This window comes from Nicotiana sylvestris, chromosome 11 (genome assembly GCF_000393655.2).
Source record: "Nicotiana sylvestris chromosome 11, ASM39365v2, whole genome shotgun sequence".
In the NCBI taxonomy this organism is placed as follows: Eukaryota; Viridiplantae; Streptophyta; class Magnoliopsida; order Solanales; family Solanaceae; genus Nicotiana; species Nicotiana sylvestris.
In genome coordinates, this window is record NC_091067.1 from 126070732 (window position 1) to 126093477 (window position 22746).

At 36.6% G+C, this 22746-nt stretch overlaps 3 protein-coding genes across 3 annotated transcripts; 1 reads left to right on the forward strand and 2 right to left on the reverse strand.

Moving 5' to 3' along the window:
* The first annotated feature begins 240 nt into the window (after window positions 1–240).
* On the forward strand, window positions 241–9498 carry LOC104246879 (magnesium transporter MRS2-11, chloroplastic). The gene is made up of 14 exons (XM_009802772.2): window positions 241–712; window positions 1910–1982; window positions 2439–2509; window positions 3108–3193; window positions 3285–3375; window positions 4026–4094; window positions 4554–4634; window positions 4722–4887; window positions 4998–5043; window positions 6351–6431; window positions 7285–7367; window positions 8659–8702; window positions 8805–8923; window positions 8995–9498. Exons 1-13 carry the CDS (start codon window positions 374–376, stop codon window positions 8898–8900), a joined length of 1326 nt encoding a protein of 441 aa, XP_009801074.1. The 5' UTR covers window positions 241–373; the 3' UTR covers window positions 8901–8923; window positions 8995–9498.
* Window positions 9499–10248: 750 nt separating this feature from the next.
* On the reverse strand, window positions 10249–16713 carry LOC104246880 (uncharacterized). Its single transcript, XM_009802774.2, has 4 exons — window positions 16276–16713; window positions 14610–15590; window positions 10982–11029; window positions 10249–10897 (listed from the first exon to the last, which is right to left on the reverse strand). Exons 1-4 carry the CDS (start codon window positions 16483–16485, stop codon window positions 10487–10489), a joined length of 1650 nt encoding a protein of 549 aa, XP_009801076.1. The 5' UTR covers window positions 16486–16713; the 3' UTR covers window positions 10249–10486.
* Window positions 16714–19032: 2319 nt separating this feature from the next.
* On the reverse strand, window positions 19033–22542 carry LOC104246882 (uncharacterized). Its single transcript, XM_070161866.1, has 8 exons — window positions 22229–22542; window positions 21763–22078; window positions 21204–21611; window positions 20803–21047; window positions 20206–20454; window positions 20036–20150; window positions 19313–19974; window positions 19033–19219 (listed from the first exon to the last, which is right to left on the reverse strand). The coding sequence occupies exons 1-8, from the start codon at window positions 22540–22542 to the stop codon at window positions 19033–19035; spliced, it is 2496 nt and encodes an 831-aa protein (XP_070017967.1).
* Window positions 22543–22746: the final 204 nt, after the last annotated feature.

The following is a 22746-nucleotide window of genomic DNA, read 5'->3' on the forward strand; positions in this document are numbered from 1 at the left end:
AGCACTTTAACTTTACCAAACACATAGATAAATCGAAAAATACTTATAAACTAATTTAACCAGGTTATAAGCTTAGCCAAAACAACGCTAAAAAGAGTCAATGTTAATGTCGTTGGATATTATCGAGTGAGGTGGAAGCAATCTTCACCATAAAATATGTTTTCTTCTCTTTCCCTCCCATTCACATGTTCTTCAAACCACAACCACCAGCTTCATCGTCTTTTTTCTCTCTCACACAATTTCTCATCAACATATATATACAGAGACACCTATATATACACCATTATATCATCCCACATTATCCGTATATGACTTGAGATAACGCCAGAAGATTCTCGAGATTTTATTCCACGTGATCTCCGCTTCCGTAGTAATGACGGCAACTGCTCCGCATGTACTTCAGTTACCGGTTCGATCGCCGGAGCTTCGAGTTTTGATAGCTGGATACGCGATTTTCCGGTCGCGATTGGAGCTTCCGTACTTGCGTAAGAATCGCGCGCCTCTGTGGGTTAAGGCTCGGAAAGTGAAAGTTGAATGTGTTGCGAAATCGACTGAGGAGACTGAGCTGGAATCGTTGGTCAAGGACGATGAAGATGATGATGACGTGGCGATTCGTCAGGAGTACTCCAATGGCTCAGCTAGTTCACCGAGGACTGGTTCCGGCTCTAGTGGCGATTCCTTGTCCCTTGGAATCCGTGAACCTGTTTATGAGGTCCTTAACTTTATGATCATTCAATTCTTTTACGCAATTTTGTTGCTCAGTTATTTTCTAGTCGAAGATTTTGCTTAACCTGTAACTTATCACAGTAGACTAAATGTCATATATGGTTACTAACTTTATCCACAATAATAGTAAAGTTACATGACTATGTTTTTGCTATCGAAAACAGTCTCTCTACCTTCACAAGGTCGGATTAAGGTTTGCGTACACGTTACCCTCCCCGGACCCCACTTTGAAATATATTGTATATGTTATTGTTGTTGTAATAATAAAGTCATAAAACTATTTTTCAGGAAATAATTGAACTTTAGTCAGTGTAATAGTAAAGTCACAGAATTGTATCCACTATCACCATAAAGTCACAAAACTTTTTTTTTAATCATAGCAAGGTCTCAAAGCTATTTCTTTATCACAACAAAGTCACAAAACTTCAGAAAGGGAGTCTTAGAGCAACAATAAAGTTGTCTCCGTGTGACTTATAAGTCACGGGTTCAAGCCATGGAATCAACTATTGGTGTCAGGGTATGCTGCCTACATTACACCCCTTGGGTGCGGCCCTTCCCTGACCCTGCGTAATGCACCGCGCAACCCTTTTTAACAAAGTCATAAAACTTTACTCACTATAGAGACAAAACAAATTTTTAGTGTATACTGGTAAAAAAAATTTGATTTTGCTGTTTGATTTTATGATGTAGTATATAATTCAGATACTTTAATGTGACACAAAATAGTTTAGTGAATTTAGCGTTATAAGGATAGTTTTGTGACTATACCACTATAGTTCACAAAGTTAACCTTGGTATAGCATGCAAAAATTGAGTTGGCAGACGGATTAGTTGGAGCTACCGGAAAATTTGCATCTTATATATGTACCTGTTGTCACATCTATTTAATGTGCTATTTCAGTTTAGATAAGCTATTCTGGTGGCCACATTTATGTTTAATCTGCACTTTAAGAAATGATTAAGCATAAACGTATGCGACTGTGACTAGTTCCTTTGGAGGAGTTTGCGATATGATTTATGTAGATAACAATAAGAGAAATCAGTCATGGCGGTGGCGGATTCCTAAAAGGAAGAGGTTTTGAGCTTTCAGCTGCTTAAAATGGCATTTGTATTTGCTGATGGTTCGCGAATTCATTTTTTCTTATGGCTAAGTTATTGCTAATGCTTCGGTTCCTTTCGAAAGGTAGTGGAGGTAAAGTCATCTGGGACGGTAGCAAAAAGGAACATAAACAGAAGACACTTGCTGAAGTCAAGTGGTGAGTCCCTTCTTCTTCCTCTTTCTCCCTCTCTCTATATCTCGTACCTTCCCTTACCTATAAAGTTGAGATTATATGATCAACTTACTATGCACTATCGCAAAAAGTTCCGCGCATTTGAGATAAATTCTGTCTATCCTTGATTGTGTGAAATTGTTGAGTTCTAAAGTTGAATGATATGGATTAGCTGGTGTGTTTGCTTCTCCGAAAATTTCTCAGATAAAATCTCTTGTTTGTATTTGATTCTATCATTAGCTTACTAAACTAATTCTCAAAGCATTTGCTTCTCTGTTTAGACATTGATCATACTTCTCTGTTTAATCATTGGTCATAGTTTGGATCCTTTTTCATTCTTCTATCAGATATTATACCCCTCTTAGTTTGATCTGAATTCCTTGATATTAAAGCTTCTGTCTTATGTGCATTCACTGGTTTCCTGAATATTTTTGAAAACAGGTCTACGCCCTCGAGATATCAGGAGTGTTGATCCATCATTGTGGTTGACAAATTCAATGCCTGCTTTGTTGGTACTCCAATTGCTTTTAACTGTGTATTTTTCTAAAAGCATTCCCCGGATATTTTATTTGCTTGTTCTAAGTTAATAACGGTTCAAACATAGTTAAAGTAAAAGTAAGTTAACCGCCGACACTCAATATAAAACCTCTGTTAAGGAGAATGCCAGTTACTGAACTCGCTTTTAGACAAAATGATGGGCCAATGCCCAAACAGATAAGCCTTATCTTTGGAAGGCACTGATAGAATATCCTTTTTTTGGGCCAGTTCATCGTTGTTTGTTTCTACTACAGAGCATCTTCTCCTTATCCTTGTGTTTCTCTCTTTCTGTAATTTCTTAACAAATCCAAAAGACAGTCAGAAGTTTTTATTGCTTAATATCTGAGGTGGAAGTATTTGCTTCTTGCTCAGATTTTACAATGATGCTGTTTAAGATTAGCCAAGTTTTTTACTTCACTGGTATTGTGCTTCTGCCTTTTCTTCCTTCAATCTTTAGAAGCTCTCCACATTATTTGTGCTCAAGAATTATCGATTAACGTCTTGCTCAACTTAAGCATATAACTTTCTCCACTGGCTGTTTTTGATGGACATCATTTTGAAATCTTCTTCCAGGTCCGCGAGCATGCAATTCTATTGAATCTAGGTTCTTTACGGGCCATAATAATGCAAGAACAAGTCCTTATATTTAATTATAACCGGTAATACTTCATACTAGATACTCTAAAAGTTTAAGGTCTGACCTACCATAGAGTGCAAGTGAACTTAACAATTTTATTGCTCTGCTTATAGTAAAGGAGGAAAGGCTTTCATTGATGCATTGTTACCACGGCTAAATCCTAAAAACACAAATGGAGGGCCATCAATGCCATTTGTGCTAGAGGTTAGTCAGTTTACGTATTGAAAAGAATTCATGATTCTGTCTGTAATTTAATCTGTAGTTTCTTCCTTAGTAAAAGTTTTGCTACTTTGGAAAATGATGGATGTTATATATTCTCGTGATCCATATCATAGTTCTTGCCATTCATTGTCAATGTTACATGACATAGGATGCGTAAATTCGCTTTAGCGCTACTAGTTTATTTGAACTGCTACCATAATGATCTCTAAGGAATTTTAGACAGAAAATGTTAATATATACCAATTCTGCAAAGCTATCTAAGTCATCCTTAATCTATTAAATGGCTGGAAAAATTGTTTATGTTCTTCACTTGCTAAAGCAGGAGCTTGATGTGCTCCATGGTATCAGTACTTGAATTACAAAGTATGTTGGCCTAATATTTATTTGCATTTCATGGGGGCTTGCCATTTTGAAGTTAGGGCCAACAGATAAAGCGGAACCCTAAGCACATTTTCTGTAGCACAATTAATGTGGGGTTAGCGGTATAGTTATCTGAAGTGGACATTTATTCATGTTATGTAACTGAATTAGAAATAAGGATCACAAGACATAATGAAATTTCGAATGGAAGTGGTGATCAACTGTAATAAAAGGTTGAAGTTTGTAAAAGGACTTTCTTCTGAAATTTTCAGGTGGTTGAAGCAGCATTGCATTCACGGATACAGAGATTGGAGCATAGACTGTGGAATTTAGAACCTCGTGTGAGTATGGAACATAGTGAGTATATACATGATTTTGTTTTTCTTTTTGTTCAACTTTTTTCCTTTTCCACCTTCCCTCTTCCACTGTGTCTATATCTTGAAACCAGAGTGCTCCATTAGGCATATTCTGAAACCACTGATGCTCTTTGTAAGCATGTTATCTTGGTGAGGGAGGTTGATTGAAAATACAAGGAATCTGTCACTTACCTTTAGATTTGCTTTCCATTGCTGTTGTTACGACAAATATGTTCTAACTAAAGTTTTTTGGACCAATTAGTTATAATTTTGTGCAGATCATTTTTATGTGAAACTGCCCTAATTCATGGAGTATCTTTTACTGTACATGCTTGCCTAGTTGTTAGAGTGTATCCCCTTAGGCCTTAGAATTAAGGTTTTCTCTTTCCACATTCTTGCGATAGTTATTTTCAATTTAGAAATACTTTGTCTCACTTGGTACAGGTCCAAGCATTGCTTGAGGTTTTGCCTAATCGATTAACTGCAGACATATTGGAGGAACTCCGTACCAGTAAACAGAAATTGGTAGTTACCATTCAGGCATGTCTTATACAGTTAATTCTTGATATTTGCTAATTGCTACTAACACTTTCCTTCTCTTTCTTGTGACAGGTGGAATTGGGTTCCAGGGCCGGGGCTCTTAAGCAAATGCTGCTTGATATTCTAGAGGATACTCATGAAATACGTCGCATCTGTATCATGGGGAGAAATTGCGTACTTAAGAAAGAAAATGATGAGATGGAATGCTCTGTGCCCCTAGAAAAGGAGGTTGCTGAGGGTGTGTTTACATTTCCATACTCACTGTGACTTGCATATGGCATACAACAGATGCCTGATCAATATGCATCTAACAGACTAACACTTGCTGCTTGTCTTTCTCTTTTGCAGAAGAAGAGGAAGAAATTGAAATGCTGTTGGAAAACTATCTTCAGAGGTTGTCTATTGCTGCTTCTTTAACTCCATTCGTGCAGATAGTGTAGCTCAGTAATTGTTCCCACCGTACTTTATATTTAGTGCGATAACATAATCAAGCAACATGCACTAGTTAGGCTATGGTTAGACTCATATTCAGATGAAATTCTGCAGAATAAGGGCTCAATAACAAACTCAAAAGAACCTTGAATATGGTTTGGTTTGAATGTATTGTACTGTATAATAAATGATAAGCTTACTAAAATACCTTTAATCGTAAATATTTAATTTATCAACAATTCAAAATAAAAAAGAAGATGATTGAAAAAGAGATAGTAAAGTCGCTGGAAGGAGTACTCATATAAAGTGTCGAGAAGGAGTAGTATTGATGAGAAAGGGTTGTTAAAATATGACATCAGACAATTCAAAACTCAAATAGAAAAACAAAAGGATAACAAGAAGGTGGTGAGATGGAGAACATTAATAGTGGCAAGGAATACTTACGCAAAGGAGGGGCAAAAATATGATGAAGACAAAATAGGGTAATGGTTGGTCTTAAGAAAGAAATACGTGGGAAAATGAGAATTTTAGATAATAAGGGCAAAAGGGAAATGAGATACTTATCAATCCCACCACACCAAATTGGTTGTTACGTAAAGTGGGTGTTTTCATTCTTATGTAATAATATATTTAACAATACAATACAATAAATTAAGTAACAGTCAAAACAAAATATTGTATTTAAAGTAATAATATAATAAAATACAATACGAGGAAACCATCCATAATGTTACATATCACACAAACTCGTGGAAATATTATAGTTTCCTATAAGTCAAAATTTACTATCTTATAATCTCTGTCGAGTCAAGTACCAGCATATAAACTGGGATTGAAGAGTAACAGAAAATATCTGCAGATGTAAAATAAGAAAAAAGAAAAAGAAAAGAATGATGAACTAAGTCTTTATTAGATGCAAAGTAGTTAGTTCTGTGAATAACTGAGTAGAATTTAATACAACAAAAATCTTGAGAGAAATTTTTTTGAGCAAGGAATCCTTGAAACATGCAAGGTAATCCTAAAGCATTAACTTCTTTTTTGTATATATACCATTCAAGAATCCTAGTTTTTGAATTTTACTTTTAAGGCGGTTTATATGGCAGTTAGAGTATATTTGTCCACCCAGCTTGGTCCAATACAAAGCAAATTTTAGATCATACTAGGTTTCCACCCATCATTTCTTGTTTGTCTTTTACCATACATTGCTCTAGTAATTTGCTGAAATGTTTTCTTTTAAATATTTGATATCGTTGGTTCATCCAACTGCAGATGTGAATCTTGTCATGGTCAAGCAGAAAGGCTCCTCGATTCTGCAAAAGAAATGGAAGACTCAATTGCCGTAAACTTGAGGTTTATACTTGTCTTGTTACTTTCCTGATTCGAGCTCTTTATCTTTGAGCTGGTGAACAGGGTGATAGATAGCTGAAAAGCATGAACAACAATGTGTATGTAGGGTAAATTGGTCTCAAAGATGTTTTCCTTCATCTGAAAAACTCTTCTATCTAATTTTCCTGGCCTAAAGTGTTTGAAACTTTTTTCATGCTTTAGTGGCATGTAGGACGATATCTTATAAGCTGGTCTCGTTTCAGCGGATAAACTTAGCATATGACAAAGTATTGATGGACTGCTGATTAATAGATTCTGTTGGTGTCCTTATCAGTAAGCCATTTGTTCAATTGCGAGAACTAGCGATCAACCAAGTGAAAAGAGCATTAAACTTCTATATACAACTTCATGAGTAAGACTTCGTTGCAGAAAATTCAATCACTGAACCTGTAAATTGTGTCTTTATGAGAAGGATGTGTGTCAGAAAATTAAAAAATAAGAGAACTAGATGAAGCATGTAACTATTTAATTCCTGTTGTACCTTTCGTAACCTTTTCAAAAAAAAAAAATCTTTTTTTATGGTGATTAGTCGTACCTTGACTAAAAAGTAGTTAAGACATACTCTTACCGTGGAAAGCAGGATTCTTTAGCTAAAAATGCTAGCATTCCTTTAAATAAATGCATACTCACGGTAATACTACTAGATCTCACGGTAATACTACTAGACTGTTGTTGATTTATCAATTGGTGAAAGTGCCTTTGGTTTCATTCTGTAATTTGCCTTCTTTATGGTGTAGTGACCCATAGTTGTGAAGAATATTACTACTATCAGCGAGCATCTTGGTTTGACTTTAAGAATTTTCTTTCTCCTTTTCAGTTCTCGAAGGCTTGAGGTGAGCAGATTTGAATTGATTCTACAGGTCGGGACATTTTGTGTTGCCGTCGGTGCTATGGTAGCAGGTATCTAGTCTACTAACCAAAAGCAAGTGTAACAATTTATGTTTAAATCATGTGTTTCCTACAGTGGTTTCTTCTTTGACGCCTTCTCATGAGAATCAGTTGTTAAGTAGCCCCTCTATTTTTGTCTGTAAGACGTTTCTGTGATGCATAATTATCCAATTAGGTATGCGTTGTGCTAGTAGAGTTCACATGGCTTAAGAGACAAATTTATTACTTTTACATATATTACCTCCAGCGACTGCTCCACTGGAATTATTACTTCGTATTGTTCGTTTTGGCTGCAAGGGATATAGGCCAAATGCTGAGTTCTTTCAAGTTGGTTTTTCGGGACAAATCCATCGACTAGGTCCTAAGTATGCATATGACCCTCGCACTCCCTAGTTTGCTGTTCTTGGCAAGAGGCGCAGGGGGTTTATTGATTTTTATATCATACCTGTGCCTCGGCATCTCACTTTTAATGCGTACTATATGTTTCTACACAAGTTAGTCGTACATATTTTTTAATGCTTTTCTCTCTGATCACACTCTTTGCCCCAAATGTAGTTTAACTTTACCAGACCATGTACATCATGCACCATAATGTCTCAGTGTTCATAAATAAGCTGCTCTTATATCAGAATGAACAGAGACGGATCCAGGATTTAAATTTTATGGGTTCAACTTTTAAAGTTTTTGGCATTGAACCCATTATATTTTTAAAGTTATGGGTTCATATCAACTATTTTTGTAATTTTAATGAATTTTTACACATAAATTTTACTCCGCGTCAAAAGTTATAGGTTCAGTTGAACCCGATGATACTACACTATATCCGCCACTGAGAATGAAGTTGGCTGGTTTTCAACCTTTTGTCCTTTTTTTTCTTGATTTTCAACTTTGTGTCAGATCAGTCAGACTGTTTTGACCTAAACTAGCTTTGGTGTCTTAAAATTCAAAAATGCCCAAGTTATTGCTACATGAGTCTATCAGGTTTCAATCACAGAATTCTTTCAAGTTTTTCTACTTGCTGCTACTAAGTTGCTGTTCCTACTTTCTGTAAGTTAAAGCTACTCATGATTTGAAAAAGAAAATGTTGCTCATAATTAGTGGCTTGTACTTTTTTGAGGCACATTTTAAAACCTTATTTAGGAGAAAATGGACAAGTGCTTGCAACTGGATTGAAAAGTTGGAAACATGGTTTCTTTTTCTATTCTACTGCTGTAAATAGTTCCATCTGCATTAAAAGATTAGATTCATAGATACATATTATGTAGCTTGAGTTGTGACATACCTTCATTGGCTTTCGGTACAGGTATATTTGGCATGAACTTAAGATCCTATCTAGAGGAACATGTGGTATGTTTCTTAAATCTCGAGAGTTCATTACCCTTCTCCTCCTCTTGGGGCAATATTTCCGATTTTTGTCTTCTCATTATGTGTTTGTCTAATTAAATGCAGTTTGCATTCTGGCTTACAACTGGAGGGATAATCATTGGGGCTGTTCTGGGCTTCTATCTCATGTACTGGTATCTGAGAACAAAGAAAATATTGTAAGCAACTGCTGCTTTGGCAATCAGGTATAGCTCTCACCAATAATGGTCTACTGACTTACCTCCATGATTTTGATGAGGTCTCTTTTTATTCTCAGGTGATGCGAAACTTGATAAAGATTCAGCTTGCAACTGCAATATAATGCCCAAAAATTGCTGGATACTAGCATATTGTGCGGCAAGATTGTTAGGTAGGAGCATCGCACATTAATAAGGAGCTTCACAAACACTCGGCAACATCAGCAAAATTAGGTACTCATTCTGTCCCGAATCAAGATCCGCAGGATTTGAGAATAAAGGTGACGCCAAATCCTTGGCAAGCTAATACCATGGTTGTCAACTAGGAATAGCCATCATCCTCTATACCAGCTTGTTAGGTAGCATAGTGTTTCCAGTTATAAGTTACTACCAGATTCTGGCATTAATATTGTTGCACTTGCACCCTTGTAAACCCCAGTATATGCGAGTGGAGTCAGTTGAACAGAAGTACCAATTGAGAGTTCTCATGCCCACGATTTAATTATCATTTCTTCTTGCATTGTAAGTGTGCAGAGTATATTTTGAACTTGAAAAAAATAACCAATTCATGTATTGATGCCAAATCGCTCCCGGAGTTATGGATGGATTCTTGACCACTGAAACAACCCCTTTGGGTTCAAATTCTTTTCTGTTGGATTAGTGGTTTGTTACATGTGAAATCATGGAGATGTTTGCCTTGTAAACTCGGTTTGTTGTTGTTAGTGGTTTGTATCTTGTGTTGGTTATATCATTGCAAAGCGCCCCAAACCAAAAATCTCCATGATTTCACATGTAACAAATGTCTCACAACATACTATAGCATGGCAATAACTTTTGAGACATAAGAAACGCAAAATTGACCGAGATGGAATGGAATCTGTAAATTCAATTACAAGGGTCGTTCACGGAACAAGGCCCTTAACAAGGGAAATAAATTAAATATGTAAAAGCAAGGAATAGCGAAATTCACCGAAATGTTCGAGACAGAACTACATCAAAATAATACTCTGAAAAATGTCCCCCATAATATTTGGTTCCCGTCACTAAAATCTTACTCCAAACTGCTGCTACTGCACACGTTCAATTTGCCAGGGAAAATCTATCAATCAAGTCCCCAGCACACTAATGTAATCATAATAGAAAATATTTAGTCGAATTAACTTGGCAGCTTAATGAAACGTATGATTCGCCGGAAACTAGACCATCAGCTGGATCAACCAGAGAATCTGCCCACTATCATCGCATGTACACGCGAATAAGAAAACACGTGGACAAAACTTTCTATAATGAGATACAAGCATTTAAGATCCAAGAGTAATTTTGCAAATAAAAGGTACACGAAAGGACAGGATATTCAACTTTCACAAAGAATACTCTGATACTAATACAGGGTAATCAAAATCTTAAAATGGTTCGCGAACGATACATTAGTGATCATCTCAAAAGAATGAAAAGGCAAATGAAATAGGTATAAAGGGAACCAAAAGTACTCCATGGTCCACTCACAAACTTTCATAAGGGGTAAAAAATGGTTAAATCAAGATGGAACAAGAAAACCACAACCTGAATCAATCAACTCAGCTTTGCCGGAGATTGAGAAACATTGACTGGCTTTGCAGTTCCATCAATCACAATATTGCCCACTCCAACTTCCATCGCCTCCCTCTCATCCTTCTCCCTCTTCTTCTCCGAGCCACCATTTTCAGTTGCTTCGGATGTAGAATCAGTTTTAGAAGGAGCAAGACTCCTAGGGCCTCCAGTGATCCACGGATGACTGAGACATTGAGCCGCAGTAGGTCTTTTCTCAGGCACAAAATCAAGTATGGGAACAAGAAAGTCTGCCATGTCACTAGCATCTTGTTCACTGAACTCATACTTTTCCCTAAGCACTTTGCTTATAGGCCAGAACCGCAATCGCCTGATATGCCTCAAGTCTCCATATCGGTTAAAGAACTCTCGCGAATAGCGCCCACCTAAGGCAATCTACAGACAAACTTAAGATCAGCTCTCCTACTTGAGTTAATTTACATACAACAAACGAAATATTAGCCAGAAATCGAGACTCACCTTGCGTGGCATCATTCCTAGAAGCTCCATCATTAGGGCCAAGTGATCCTGTGCAGAAAGGGGAAGTAAGAAAAAACCATTGAACTGAACCAGCAATTAATAAGCATTAAAGGGCATCCCGGTGCACGAAGCATCCCGTGTTTACGCAGGGTCCGGGGAAGGGTCGCACCCCAACGGATGCGATGTAGGCAACCTACCCTGATGCAAGCATCAGTGGCTTATTCCACGGCTCGAACCCGTGACCTATAGGTCACACGGCGACAACTTCACCGTTGCTCCAAGGCTCCCCTTCGCTAATGCTTGCATCAGGGTAATAGCATTAAACTACAGAATTGATCAAATTATCTCTATGAATAAAATCTAACAAAAATTAATCCAACAAAAAGGATGACAAACTCTGGCTTCAAAAGCTTGACCGAATGCTCAAAAAGTTGAACTGGCCTTGCATTATCTTTTATACGATCATGTCTTAAGTCAATAACAAATTGATGCCATGATAGCAGAATGTAATTGTTTGAATTTTATAACAAAGAGGTAAATAACCAATTTGAGTAGGTATCATACTGTATATGTTGCCTTTTAGAGCAGTATACTGTGATTTATTACGAAAGCAACTGCTTCACCATCCAAAAACTCAACTAAATGAACAATTAAAAGATCACAGAAGATGAAACTAGTAGCTGGTACTACAAACAATCTATTCAGGCAACCCTAGGAAATATTGATTAGTCAATAATAATATACAGTAATGAATTCTAGGAAGCATAGGAAGAACATACTTCAGAAAGATTGACACAATTTGCATATTACATTTTTTTTATTTGATAAGGTGATAAATTTATTGACAGATTTGGGCATAAAACCCGCATACAAGAGGTATACCAAAAGTAGAGACCTACATAAAAATATGGTTCTCTACGAATAACATCCCATCTTCTATACAAAGAGTAACTTTATGGGTGCACCAAAAAGAAATAAGGGATATGAGACTACTTCATATGTAATTTGGATACTACATATTAAAGTAATTATTTAAAGCCACATATGCATTCTGTATTATTCCATTTAGTTTCACATTCTCAAATTCTTACTGTATAACCAGTTGATAACTTAATCCTAACAGAACGATCCTTTCGGCTATCTACTGAAATAACATTTGCTGGGTGTAAAAGAGAATTAACAGAGGAGTGCAAAAGAGTAGGTAAAGGCTATTACCATTAGGGGTCGTTTGGTTTAGAAACAAGTTATGCAGGTAATGCAAGAATTAGTAATACAAGAATTAGTAATATAGGAATTATTTATTATTGGATATTTGGACAGTTGTACTAAAGCTTATTATACAGTGTATATTTTAAAATATGTTTATAATTGTTTAACAAAACAAAAAATTGTCTACATGAAGGGTTACTTTGGTTATTTACTGCGATAGTTTTAATCCTTGTGTCACTAATCCCCATATTCATATTCCATATTCTACAAAGCATAAATGATGCATAGATTCTCGCATGACTTATGTGGGTATTAGTTATGTGAAAAAGAAAAAATGAAACTAAACTTTGAATAAAATAGTGCTATGTTTTATGAAGGAAAAGAAAAGCGAAACCAAACAATGTTATTGTATAAAACAATGTTAAATTTTATAACGTCACCTTCGATTTTCTATTTTGGTAAAAGAAATTTAAGTAAAGATGGAGGAGCATGTAGCCTCCTCAAGATGAGTGTCATAGAAATGCAAATGTTAAAACAGATGTGCCGTCATACAAGATTGGATATAGGATACAAGTATAACACGTAGAAGATAAAATATGGGAAACCACATAAGATAGTTTCATCATGTCCTACATATACCTCCAAATGCACCAATTCACAGGTGCGACTTTATGGTGATTAAAAAGTAAAGAGGTAGACATTAAATCAAATAGAGTAAAGTTGTTACAAAAGATCTATAATTTCTAGTGATCAATTGAAACATAGCTAAGAATAAAACACAACGTAAGCAAAGGATCCATATAGGTGATGCCGAATAGCCGGATAAGTTTTTGTTTTAGGTCTAGCGTGGGATAAGTTTGAGATATAGAGAACCTCAATTTTAGAGAACCCCTTCTTTGACACAAAAGAAAAAAATTACCCTTTTTGGCCTTTTTTGGGGGGAGGGCTGCAAAGGCCTTAAAAGACAAACTATTTACAAATAGAGCAATAACTACACCTCAATCCCAAGCTTCTTAAAAATAGAGCAAACTTTACGCAAAACACATATCGCTAACCCCAACTAGTTTGGGATAGACTAAGTTGACTGATTCAGTATTGTCTAAGGTGAAAAGTGCAAACGGCACAAATGTTTTTTAAGCTAGCACGAACATAACTAATACGCGCTTTAAAAAGATAAAGATATGCTTACAGGCAAATACAAGAATTATGTGGCCAGAGGAGTTGACTAACTGCAATTAAGTAGATTACATCAAGAAAAACCACGTCAATCACGTTTAAATACCAGATTAAATTTCTGATTCATACGCAGATATGCAACTAAGTTTCTAATTCAAATCATTTGTGTAGTTTTCTTTGTAAATTTCTAATTTCATAATCTTAATCACCAATATTCCATCCATAAGTTTACTTAACAACTAATATATCATTTTGTCAAACATATATGTTGTTTACTATAGCTTCTTTGAGATGACCTTGTAAATTGATCTAATTTTTGAAGATAGTTGGTCGTCATGTTTTTTGCTAAGATCTACACCTGGTCTCCTTAGCACTTCCACAAAAGCGTTCCCCCTAACTGACGCGAAGCACCAAGCTTGTGTTGGGCCTAGCTTTAAGGCTTAAGTGCGCTTCCAGTTTGCACTGGATTAAATGGGAGATTGTAACCCCCCTCAAATTGACAGATAGAAGGAAGTGATTATTGTTTTTAGTAATCGTAGTGTCCTAGCCAGCTTGCGCGCACCTCAACTAATTCTAGGGGTACCTGCTACCTCCCATCGGCACATGTATAGGGTAACTCTGTCCACCAAGACTTGGACAAAAGGAAGTGATTATCTTAACTTCCCTTCCAATTGTACCAGTCATCATCATGGATAAATACCCTTCCTTCGTCATAGCCAAAGTTATATTCCAAATGCATTGTTTTTTAGTTAAATTTTTAGAAGAACGAGCACTCAAAATAGGTACTGATACACATAAAGTCTACAAAAGCTAATAAAGCATATATCTTGTCAATACGATTTCTTTACTTAAACTTAATTTAGTAATTGTTACACGGTGTGTCATTATTACCAGTAGTATTAGCACTATCCTTGAAGTTTCGTATTCCTAGATCTCTGTTATAACACGTTGTGTCATTTGCTTTCGTTGTCTTATTACCTTGTTATTATTTGTTCATTGCGCCCTTTTCACTTTTCTTGAGCCGGGGGTCTATCGAAAATAGTCTCTCTACCTTCATGAGGTAGGGGTAAGGTCTGCGTACACATTACCCTTCCCAGACCACACGTGTGAGATTTCACTGGGTTTGTTGTTGTTGTAAACTTAATTTAGTAATTAGAATAAAATAATATGTCAACTCATAAAATAAAGATCTCAATATGTTGGCATCTTAATAGTTAAACAATTGAAAGTAAAGTTACTGTACCTCATCCCTGTCATAGTTGTCACCACTGTGAGGATCAAAAAGAACATCACCAGTGGCAAGCTCAAAGCAAATGCAAGCCAAGGACCAAAGATCAGCTGAAGTAGAATATTTAGAGCCTAGGATAACCTCAGGACATCTGTATTGTCTTGTCTGGATATCACTTGTGAATTGTTTATATGTCCAGCATGCATTACCAAAGTCGACTAATTTGCACTTAAGGTCCACATCAGCCAATAGTTTCTGCCTCACTGATCGGCTGCCTCTTTTAGGTCTTTGAGTTCTCTGCTGCTCATCCCTTGCTCTGTCTGTCACTGAACCATCTTCACTTGCTTTAGTATTAGTCTTTCCTTCAACTGAGTCTTTATCGGGTTTCTCATCAGGGTTAGGCTTTTCAGGACTACTGACTTCATTATCTTGTTCGGTTTCGTCAGAAGCTTCCTTGCCCGTACATCTTTGAGCTGCTCGCTTAGCCTTTTTCCGAATTTTCTTTTTCTGGTTCTTAGTCAGGTCACTATTTGAACTCTTTACTTCCTTGGAAGCACCAGATTCAGAAAGAATCTTACTTTTACTAGAAGGGAGAACAAGGGGAGCGCCTGACTTTGTCGGATCTTTACTTTGATCAATCATTGATAATAGCAAAATATTTTCCGGCTTCAAGTCCGTGTGAATAATAGAAAGCTGACGATGTAAATAATCCAAACCCACCAAAACGTGGAAGCAAATTTCTTTAACCTTATTAATCGCTAGCCCTCGATAGTCTGAGTATTTAATTAGAGTCAAAAGATTATCCCCCAAGTATTCAAATACCATGCAAACATGCTGCCCATTCGGCCCAGAATGCTTAAAGTGATCCAAGAGTTTTACCACACACTTCTTGTCATCGGGATCTCCCTCTGCAATCTGCTTTAAGATAGTAATCTCATCCATAGCCGCTTCTGTGTAATGTTGCGCACTCTTTTGAACTTTTAGGGCAACGCACCTCTATTCCTCACAAAACACAACCAGCAATTAGCTAAACAATCCTCATTTCAAAAGAATTTGCAAAAACATCGAGAAGAGCTCATAAGCACCATAAATGAAAGTCCATAGATGTGAAAATTTCTATAGTAAACCATAAATTGCTAAACCGAAGAAAAAATACTACAGTAATTGCAGCATCACAACGATGACCAAAATACAACAAACCCAGTGTAATCCCATAAGTGGGGTCTGGCACAACTATGACAAAATGCCAACAGAAAACAAGTACTCTATATCAAAAGTATTTAAATAAAACAAAAGAATCTCCACTCTCACACACACACAGAGAAAACTCATATTTCCTCTATTCCAATTTATATGACACGATTTCCTTACTAGTCTATTAAAAAGAATTGACACATTTTTATATTTGAGATTATTTAATTTTACACTTCCGCTTTTGTAGCGTTAGAAATGTTGCGGCATGTTTAAAACCACAAATTTCAACAGTCTTCCTTCCTAAACTTTGTGCCAAGTCAACCTATGTTACATAAATTGAAACGGAGGGAGTACATCATATACACAAGTCCATAGATGCAAAAAATGCTACAGTAAACAAGCAACTAAATCACACGAACAAATGTTACAACACTTGCAGCATAATAAGTAGTCGAAAATGCGAAACTTAGAGTGTAGGAATACTCACAGATTTTTGTGTATCCCAAGCGAGCCAAACAGTTGAAAAGTGTCCCCAACCAAGCTTGCTCTGCACTACATATCGTCCGTGTTTGAACGTATCTCCGATTCGTACAGCGTGATAACCTCCGCGCCTGTAATCGTCAGTACCTTCGTCCTCCGATGTGTAGTCGCTCGTCTCACTCCGATCGCCGCCGTTCCTCTCCTCCTCTTCCGCCATCGGCAGATCCAACAACCACCGCACTCCGACGAATTAGTACCGGCGAACGGCAACGGAGAAATGAAAGCTGAAAACCCTAGCCCCTAGTAGAAGAAGGTTCTGGAGAGGAGAGGGAAAAATTTTGGATATTTTTGTAATTAATTTGAAGGAAGAAGAAAAAGACGAGCTTTTGGTGTTGTTTATTGGAGTAAATTAAAAACTTTTTATTTTTTATTTTTTATTTTTTTCACTTTTTATTTTTATTTTTCCCTCGCTTTTGGTTTACAGGGTTGGATGAGATGAGAGGCGATTTGGTTTGTATTGCCGGGAAAATAAAGGCAAATGAAATAATGGCGAAAGGGACGGTTGTCAGCTGTGGGATTCTGTAGAACTTAAATCACATCTTTGTTTTTCTTTTCTTTTTTTTAATTTTTCTCCATCCCATCCTACTTATTTAGAGTATTATTTTTACTAAAAGAAGTTGTATCCTATTTACTTGTCACTTTCGTTAAAAATAATTGTACCATACTTATTACTAAGAAATAATTAAGTATTATTTTAATTTTACCAATCATACTTTAATATTTTAAAAAAAAGGACGCACAAAGCATCCTTCATTCCGAAAAAAGTGATAACTTTACGGTTGCTCCTTTCGTACTCTAATAAATGTGTTAAAAAGAAGTAAAAAGGTTGAAATATCAAAAGAATAAATAAAGTAATTTGTATAATCTTACCTACTGGTGGAGGTCATGTTTGGACCTTTCAAATCATACACTTCTCTATTTGCATAAACATGAAGAAAGCGAAAGTTGTGGAACTTTTCCAATGATGAAAATAGATCAATAAAATGGAGTCAAATGAATAAACGAAGATGTAGTTGCTTAGAGAATAATGTGCACGGCTCCTTACATTTTTATAATTTTTTGAAATTTTATACGTGTTTTTGCTTTTGCCCTTAGAAGATAGAATCTGCCACAGATATAAACACTAATGATGTGTAAATTCTGTGACACTATCTTTTCCTTTCCATTTTTTACTTCCTCTTTGACTATACTTCTTTTTCTGCATATCACCTAAGGCTTCCAAATTACAAATGAACAATATGAATGAGCCACCAATCGTTTTTTCACATTCTAATTTTTTATATATTAATCAATATTGCATCTAAGTATAGGATAAAATGAGAATGTATATGATGAATGTAGTTCAATTCCCGGTAGAGCTGAATTCAAAAAATGCTAGCAATATATATAATCAACAAAAGTTGTAGTCCAATCATATAGACCAGCAAGCTTGCTATTAGTTTGACGAGTAATGTACTGCAAGCAGGATAGTTTTAGAGAGTATTGTTACAATCAAACAATCGAAGTAATTTGTGGAGAGAACAAATCAGAACCCTAGTTCTGAGAGAGATAGAAAAGGGAAAATTTTACTAAAAGAGATAACTGAGTTTTTTTGATCATTTACAAATCAGCCTATTACTATATATATACAAGGTAAAGAATGCTATGTGTGTAAAAAAATGGCTATTGCTAAAACAGTGTTACAAGTATAAATATGACTAACTAAGAGGGTCTTCCGGGTTGCCTTCATTATGGGCCAGTGGGCCTGTGTCTTTGAGTTGGGCTGAAGTGGAAGATGTAGAATAATGATGTGGTCCCCCCCCCCCCCCCCCCGCAAGCTGGAATGGGGAACCAGGCCAAGTTTGGAGAGGAAAGAGCAATGATGAATACTAGGTAAAGCTTTAGTAAAGACATCAGCCCGCTGGGAAGTAGTAGAAACAACATGGAGAGTAATGAGGCCAGACTGAAGCTTTTCACGCACAAAATGGCAGTCAATCTCGATATGTTTAGTGCGCTCATGAAACACAGGATTTCGAGCAATGTGGATAGTAGAACGATTGTCACATAACACTAGAACAGGGGTGAGGGAAGAAATGTCAAGCTCACCCAGCAACCTGACCATCCAAACAATTTCAGCAACTAAATGCCTTAGAGCTCTGTACTCAGCCTCAACCGAAGAGAGTGAAATAGTAGCATGCTTCTTGGACTTCCAGGAAACAGGACACCCGCCTAATAGTAACACAAAACCACTAATAGACTTCCTGGAGGAAGAACAACTGGCCAAGTCAGAGTCATAGTAGCTAGTCAATTCAAAAGAAGAGGAGTAGTTGAATAGCAAACTCAACTCAGATGTACCCACTAAATATTTCAACACATGTAACCCAGCTTCAAAATGGGGAACTCTGGGTTGGGACATGAACTGACTAAAATGTTGAACACTGTAAGAAATGTCAGGCCGAGTATGTTGAAGAAAATTCAACTTGCCAACTAATTTTCTATACAAAGAAGGGTATGGAAGCAAGTCTCCAGAATCAGTATCCAATTTAGAATGTATGTCCAAAGGTGAAACAACAAAACTAACATGGAGGCAATGAAATTCAGAAAGCAAATCCATAAGAAACTCTTGTTGAGTGACTACCAGACTATTAGGATGCTTAATAATCTGCAAACTTAAGAAATAGTGGGCTTCCCCCAAGTTTTTGATCCGGAATTGATCATCCAAAAATTATTTCAAGGCAGAAATTTCAGCATGATCATCACCAGTCAACGAAATGTCATCAACATAAACAGCTACAATAGTGAGGGAGCAACCAACTAGTTTAGTAAACAAGGAATAATCATTTTTACTAGGAGTGTACCCCTTTGACTGAAGAGCAGATGAGAACTTTGCATACCACTGCCTTGAAGCTTGTCTAAGGCCATACAAAGATTTGTTACGCTTACACACTAGAGGAACAGAAGAATCAGGGGAAATAACCTATAGGCCAAGAGGTATCTTCATATACACCTCTTCATCTAAATCACCATGTAAAAAGGCATTATTCACATCCAATTGGAAAATAGTCCAATGTTTCTTTATAGAAAGACCAAGCAAACACCTAATAGTGGTAAGTTTGACAACTTGAGAAAATGTTTCATTAAAATCAATCCACTCTTGTTGAGTATCCCCCCTAATGACAAGTCTAGCTTTGTATCTTTCTATACTACCATCTGCATTTTGTTTAACCTTATAAACCCGTTTAGAAGAAATAGCTTTTTTACCAAAAGGTAAAGGTACTATTGTCCAAGTATTATTGGCCTTTAAAGCCTGAAATTTAGCCAAAATAGCAGCTTGCCAAGCAGGGTTAGACACAACCTGATGGTAAAATTGTGGTTCAAACAAGCAAGCGTCAGAAGTAGAATTGGAGTCCTTAGAAACAGACACATTTGTGCAAATATAATCTTTCTGGTGTGATGGAGGGTGATGTGGTCTGGAGAACCTCCTTAGAGAAACAGGAGGATCACCAGAAGAGGAAGTAGAAGAAGTAGAGACAGTAGTAGAAACATGAGAAGAAGTATAGACAGTAGGAGAAACAGGATAATTAGCAGAAGTAGAGGTGGAAGAAGGAAAGAAAGCAGGGGAGAAGAAATAGTATAAGGAAAGACAGACTCTTGGAAAATAACATCTCTGGAAAAAAATACATTGTGCTTGGTCAAGTTGAGCAACTTATATGCCTTCTTAGTCATACTATAGCCAAGAAAAACACAAGTAATAGTCCTTGATTGAAATTTGTTCCTATAAGGCTTAGGAATAACAGCAAAGCATAAACAGCCAAAAACTTTAAGGAGAGAATAAAAGGGAGGCTGATCATACAACAATTCATAAGGTGTTTTATGATTAAGTAAGGGTGATGGAAACCTGTTAATAAGGTAAGTAGCAGTGAAAAGACACTCCCCCCAGTACTTGAGAGGCAACTTAGACTGAAACAATAGAGATCCAGCAGTTTCTAATAGATGTTTATGCTTCCTCTCCACAACCCCATTTTGTTGTGGAGTGTATGGACAAGAAGTCTGATGTATAATACCCTGGGAGGAAAAAAATGAAACAGCTTCAGCACTAGACCCCAACTCAAATGCATTGTCAGACCTAAGTGTCTTAACAGAAGAACTGAATTGATTTTGAACAAAAAAAATGAAAGATTTCAAAAGGGTGAAGGCATTTGACCTAGTAGAAAGTAAATGAGTCCAAGTGGCCCTTGAAAAATCATCTACAATGGTAATAAAATATCTGAAACCATTATAGGTTTGAGTATGATAAGGGCCCCATAAATCTACATGAACAAGTTGAAAAGGACCGGTGATTTTAATAGAACTATCAGGGAAAGAAAACCTTTGCTGCCTAGCCATATGACAAATATTACAAACAAAAGACTATTTCTTGTATAACTTGTCTTTAATATGGAAAATTGATTTCATTTTATTGAAAGGCATATGACCAAGTCTGAGATGCCAAAACATATCAAAATCAAAAGCAGGAGGAACAAGGTGTACACCAATAGAAACAGTTTTATTAGTTGCAATGGTATTTATAGTGTTTGTGAAAATAGAATCAGATGGACAAGCAACAGAATTAGCAGAAACAGTAGAAACAACATCACCAACTGAAGTAGCAGAAATGTAAGGCATGAAAGAATCAACCTGGAAGAGGTAGAGCCCATTGAAGATTTTACCAAGAACCAGAGGCCTCTTCAGAGAAGGGCCCTGTAAAACACAATCATAGGATGAAAAAAGAGCTTTTTAAGTCAATTGTAAAAGAAGTTGATGCAAAGAAATCAGGTTATATTGAAATGAAGGCACAAACAAGACATTATGCAGAATTATATGACTAGACAGAGGTAAGGACCCTGAACAAGTCACCTTAACCCTATAACCATTTAGCAGGATCACTACGTAAGGAATTACTAGGAGTTTCAGGTTGATTAAGAGAGTTTTGTTAGGTGTCATATAATTTATTGCATCAGAATCTATTATCCAAGAATCACCTTCTAATCTAGACACATTGCAAGTAAAAACACAACAGTTTCTAACACCAAGACAGTGCACCAAACCTGCAAAGTTGGCAGATTTAGAAATGGCAGTGTCTTGTTGTGAGATCTTAGTTTGGTGAAACAGGTTCAACAGATATTCATATTGCTCCTCTGTAAAACCATAGTTATTATTGGTAGACTGCTCAGAAAGATTATCAGGGATAAGAGTATCAAGAGCAACTACACTCTGAGAATCTGATACATGAGCATAAGCTGCAGGCTTCTTGAATTTGTTTGGCTGAAAATTGTTAGAAGGACCACCATTAGGGTAGCCACGCAGTTTGTAGCATTTTTCTATGGTGTGGCCAGGTTTTCTGCAACACATGCACACCAAATTGGGCCTTTTGGATTAAAAAAACAACATTCTGTTGGTAGGGCCTTTGCATTGCCGCAGTAGCAGGTCCAGAATATGATTTTTGAACATTTGTTGAGAAGGAGGCAGTCTCAGGAGAAAAGGAAGGTGCTGAAGATTGAGCCTCACACTGACTTTCATCATTGAGCATCATAGAATATGTAGTGTCAATGTCTGGAAGAGGTTTCACTGATAGGATATTCCTCATAATAATGGTGTAAGTATCATTCAACCCCATTAAAAACTGGTGCAATTTTTTATCCACCTCCAATTTCTGAAAGGCTTCTTTACACCCACTCACACAGTTAGGATAGGTGATGGAGTAGGCTAGTTCGTCCCACAATTTCTTGATTCTAAAGAAATAGGCAGCAATGTTTGAGTTTCCTTGAAAAATTGAAGGCAGAGATTTGCGAATTTGATAGACTTTGGACCTATTAGGTTGACCATAACGTTTTTATATATCTTTCCATAGCTTAGCAGCTGACTCAATATACATTACACACTTTTGAATTTCAGCTTCTAAACTATTCAAAATCCATGCAATCACCATATCATTGCATCGACACCAAGCCTCAAATAGTGGTGACGTGGAATTAGGTTTGCTAATTGTTCCATTTATTATTCCTAGCTTATTTTTACATGATAACCCAATCAACATTCCCCGACGCCAACTACCATAACCCATTCCATTGAACTTATCAGCAACAACAACAGTTCTAGGATTATCAGTTGGATAAAGGTATAATGGATGAGAAGGTTCGACGATACTTGCATTAGAATCAGTCGCAACAGAGGTGGAAGAGTCGGTGCTCACCATGTTGAAATTAGGGTTTATAGAAAATTAGGGCACACAGTAGTGAAAATGCAGAATTGAAAGAGAATATCGGTCTTCTTCAGCAACTTGAAGAAGTAAAAGTCTCGTGTAGAAAATAAAAGAGAACTTCATCGTAAACCACCACAGAAAACCGCCTCCGACCACCACAACAAATTGAACAAAAAATCAGAATCAGCCTTTGAAGTA

What these genes read in the sequence shown, in the direction of transcription:
- LOC104246880 (XM_009802774.2), bottom strand. Translation starts at nt 16,485, where the DNA reads ATGGCGGAAGAGGAGGAGAGGAACGGCGGCGATCGGAGTGAGACGAGC. An exon ending in CTTGGGATACACAAAAATCT is followed by an intron (nt 15,591 to 16,275) that starts GTGAGTATTCCT and finishes TGTGAGGAATAG; the next exon opens with AGGTGCGTTGCCCTAAAAGT. An exon ending in TAGGAATGATGCCACGCAAG is followed by an intron (nt 10,898 to 10,981) that starts GTGAGTCTCGAT and finishes GTTTGTCTGTAG; the next exon opens with ATTGCCTTAGGTGGGCGCTA.
- LOC104246882 (XM_070161866.1), bottom strand. Translation starts at nt 22,542, where the DNA reads ATGGTGAGCACCGACTCTTCCACCTCTGTTGCGACTGATTCTAATGCA. An exon ending in ATTCTGGACCTGCTACTGCG is followed by an intron (nt 21,612 to 21,762) that starts GCAATGCAAAGG and finishes AACAATTTTCAG; the next exon opens with CCAAACAAATTCAAGAAGCC. An exon ending in GGTGATTTAGATGAAGAGGT is followed by an intron (nt 19,220 to 19,312) that starts GTATATGAAGAT and finishes GTATGGCCTTAG; the next exon opens with ACAAGCTTCAAGGCAGTGGT.
- LOC104246879 (XM_009802772.2), top strand. Translation starts at nt 374, where the DNA reads ATGACGGCAACTGCTCCGCATGTACTTCAGTTACCGGTTCGATCGCCG. An exon ending in GTACCAGTAAACAGAAATTG is followed by an intron (nt 4,635 to 4,721) that starts GTAGTTACCATT and finishes TTCTTGTGACAG; the next exon opens with GTGGAATTGGGTTCCAGGGC. An exon ending in TTGGAAAACTATCTTCAGAG is followed by an intron (nt 5,044 to 6,350) that starts GTTGTCTATTGC and finishes ATCCAACTGCAG; the next exon opens with ATGTGAATCTTGTCATGGTC.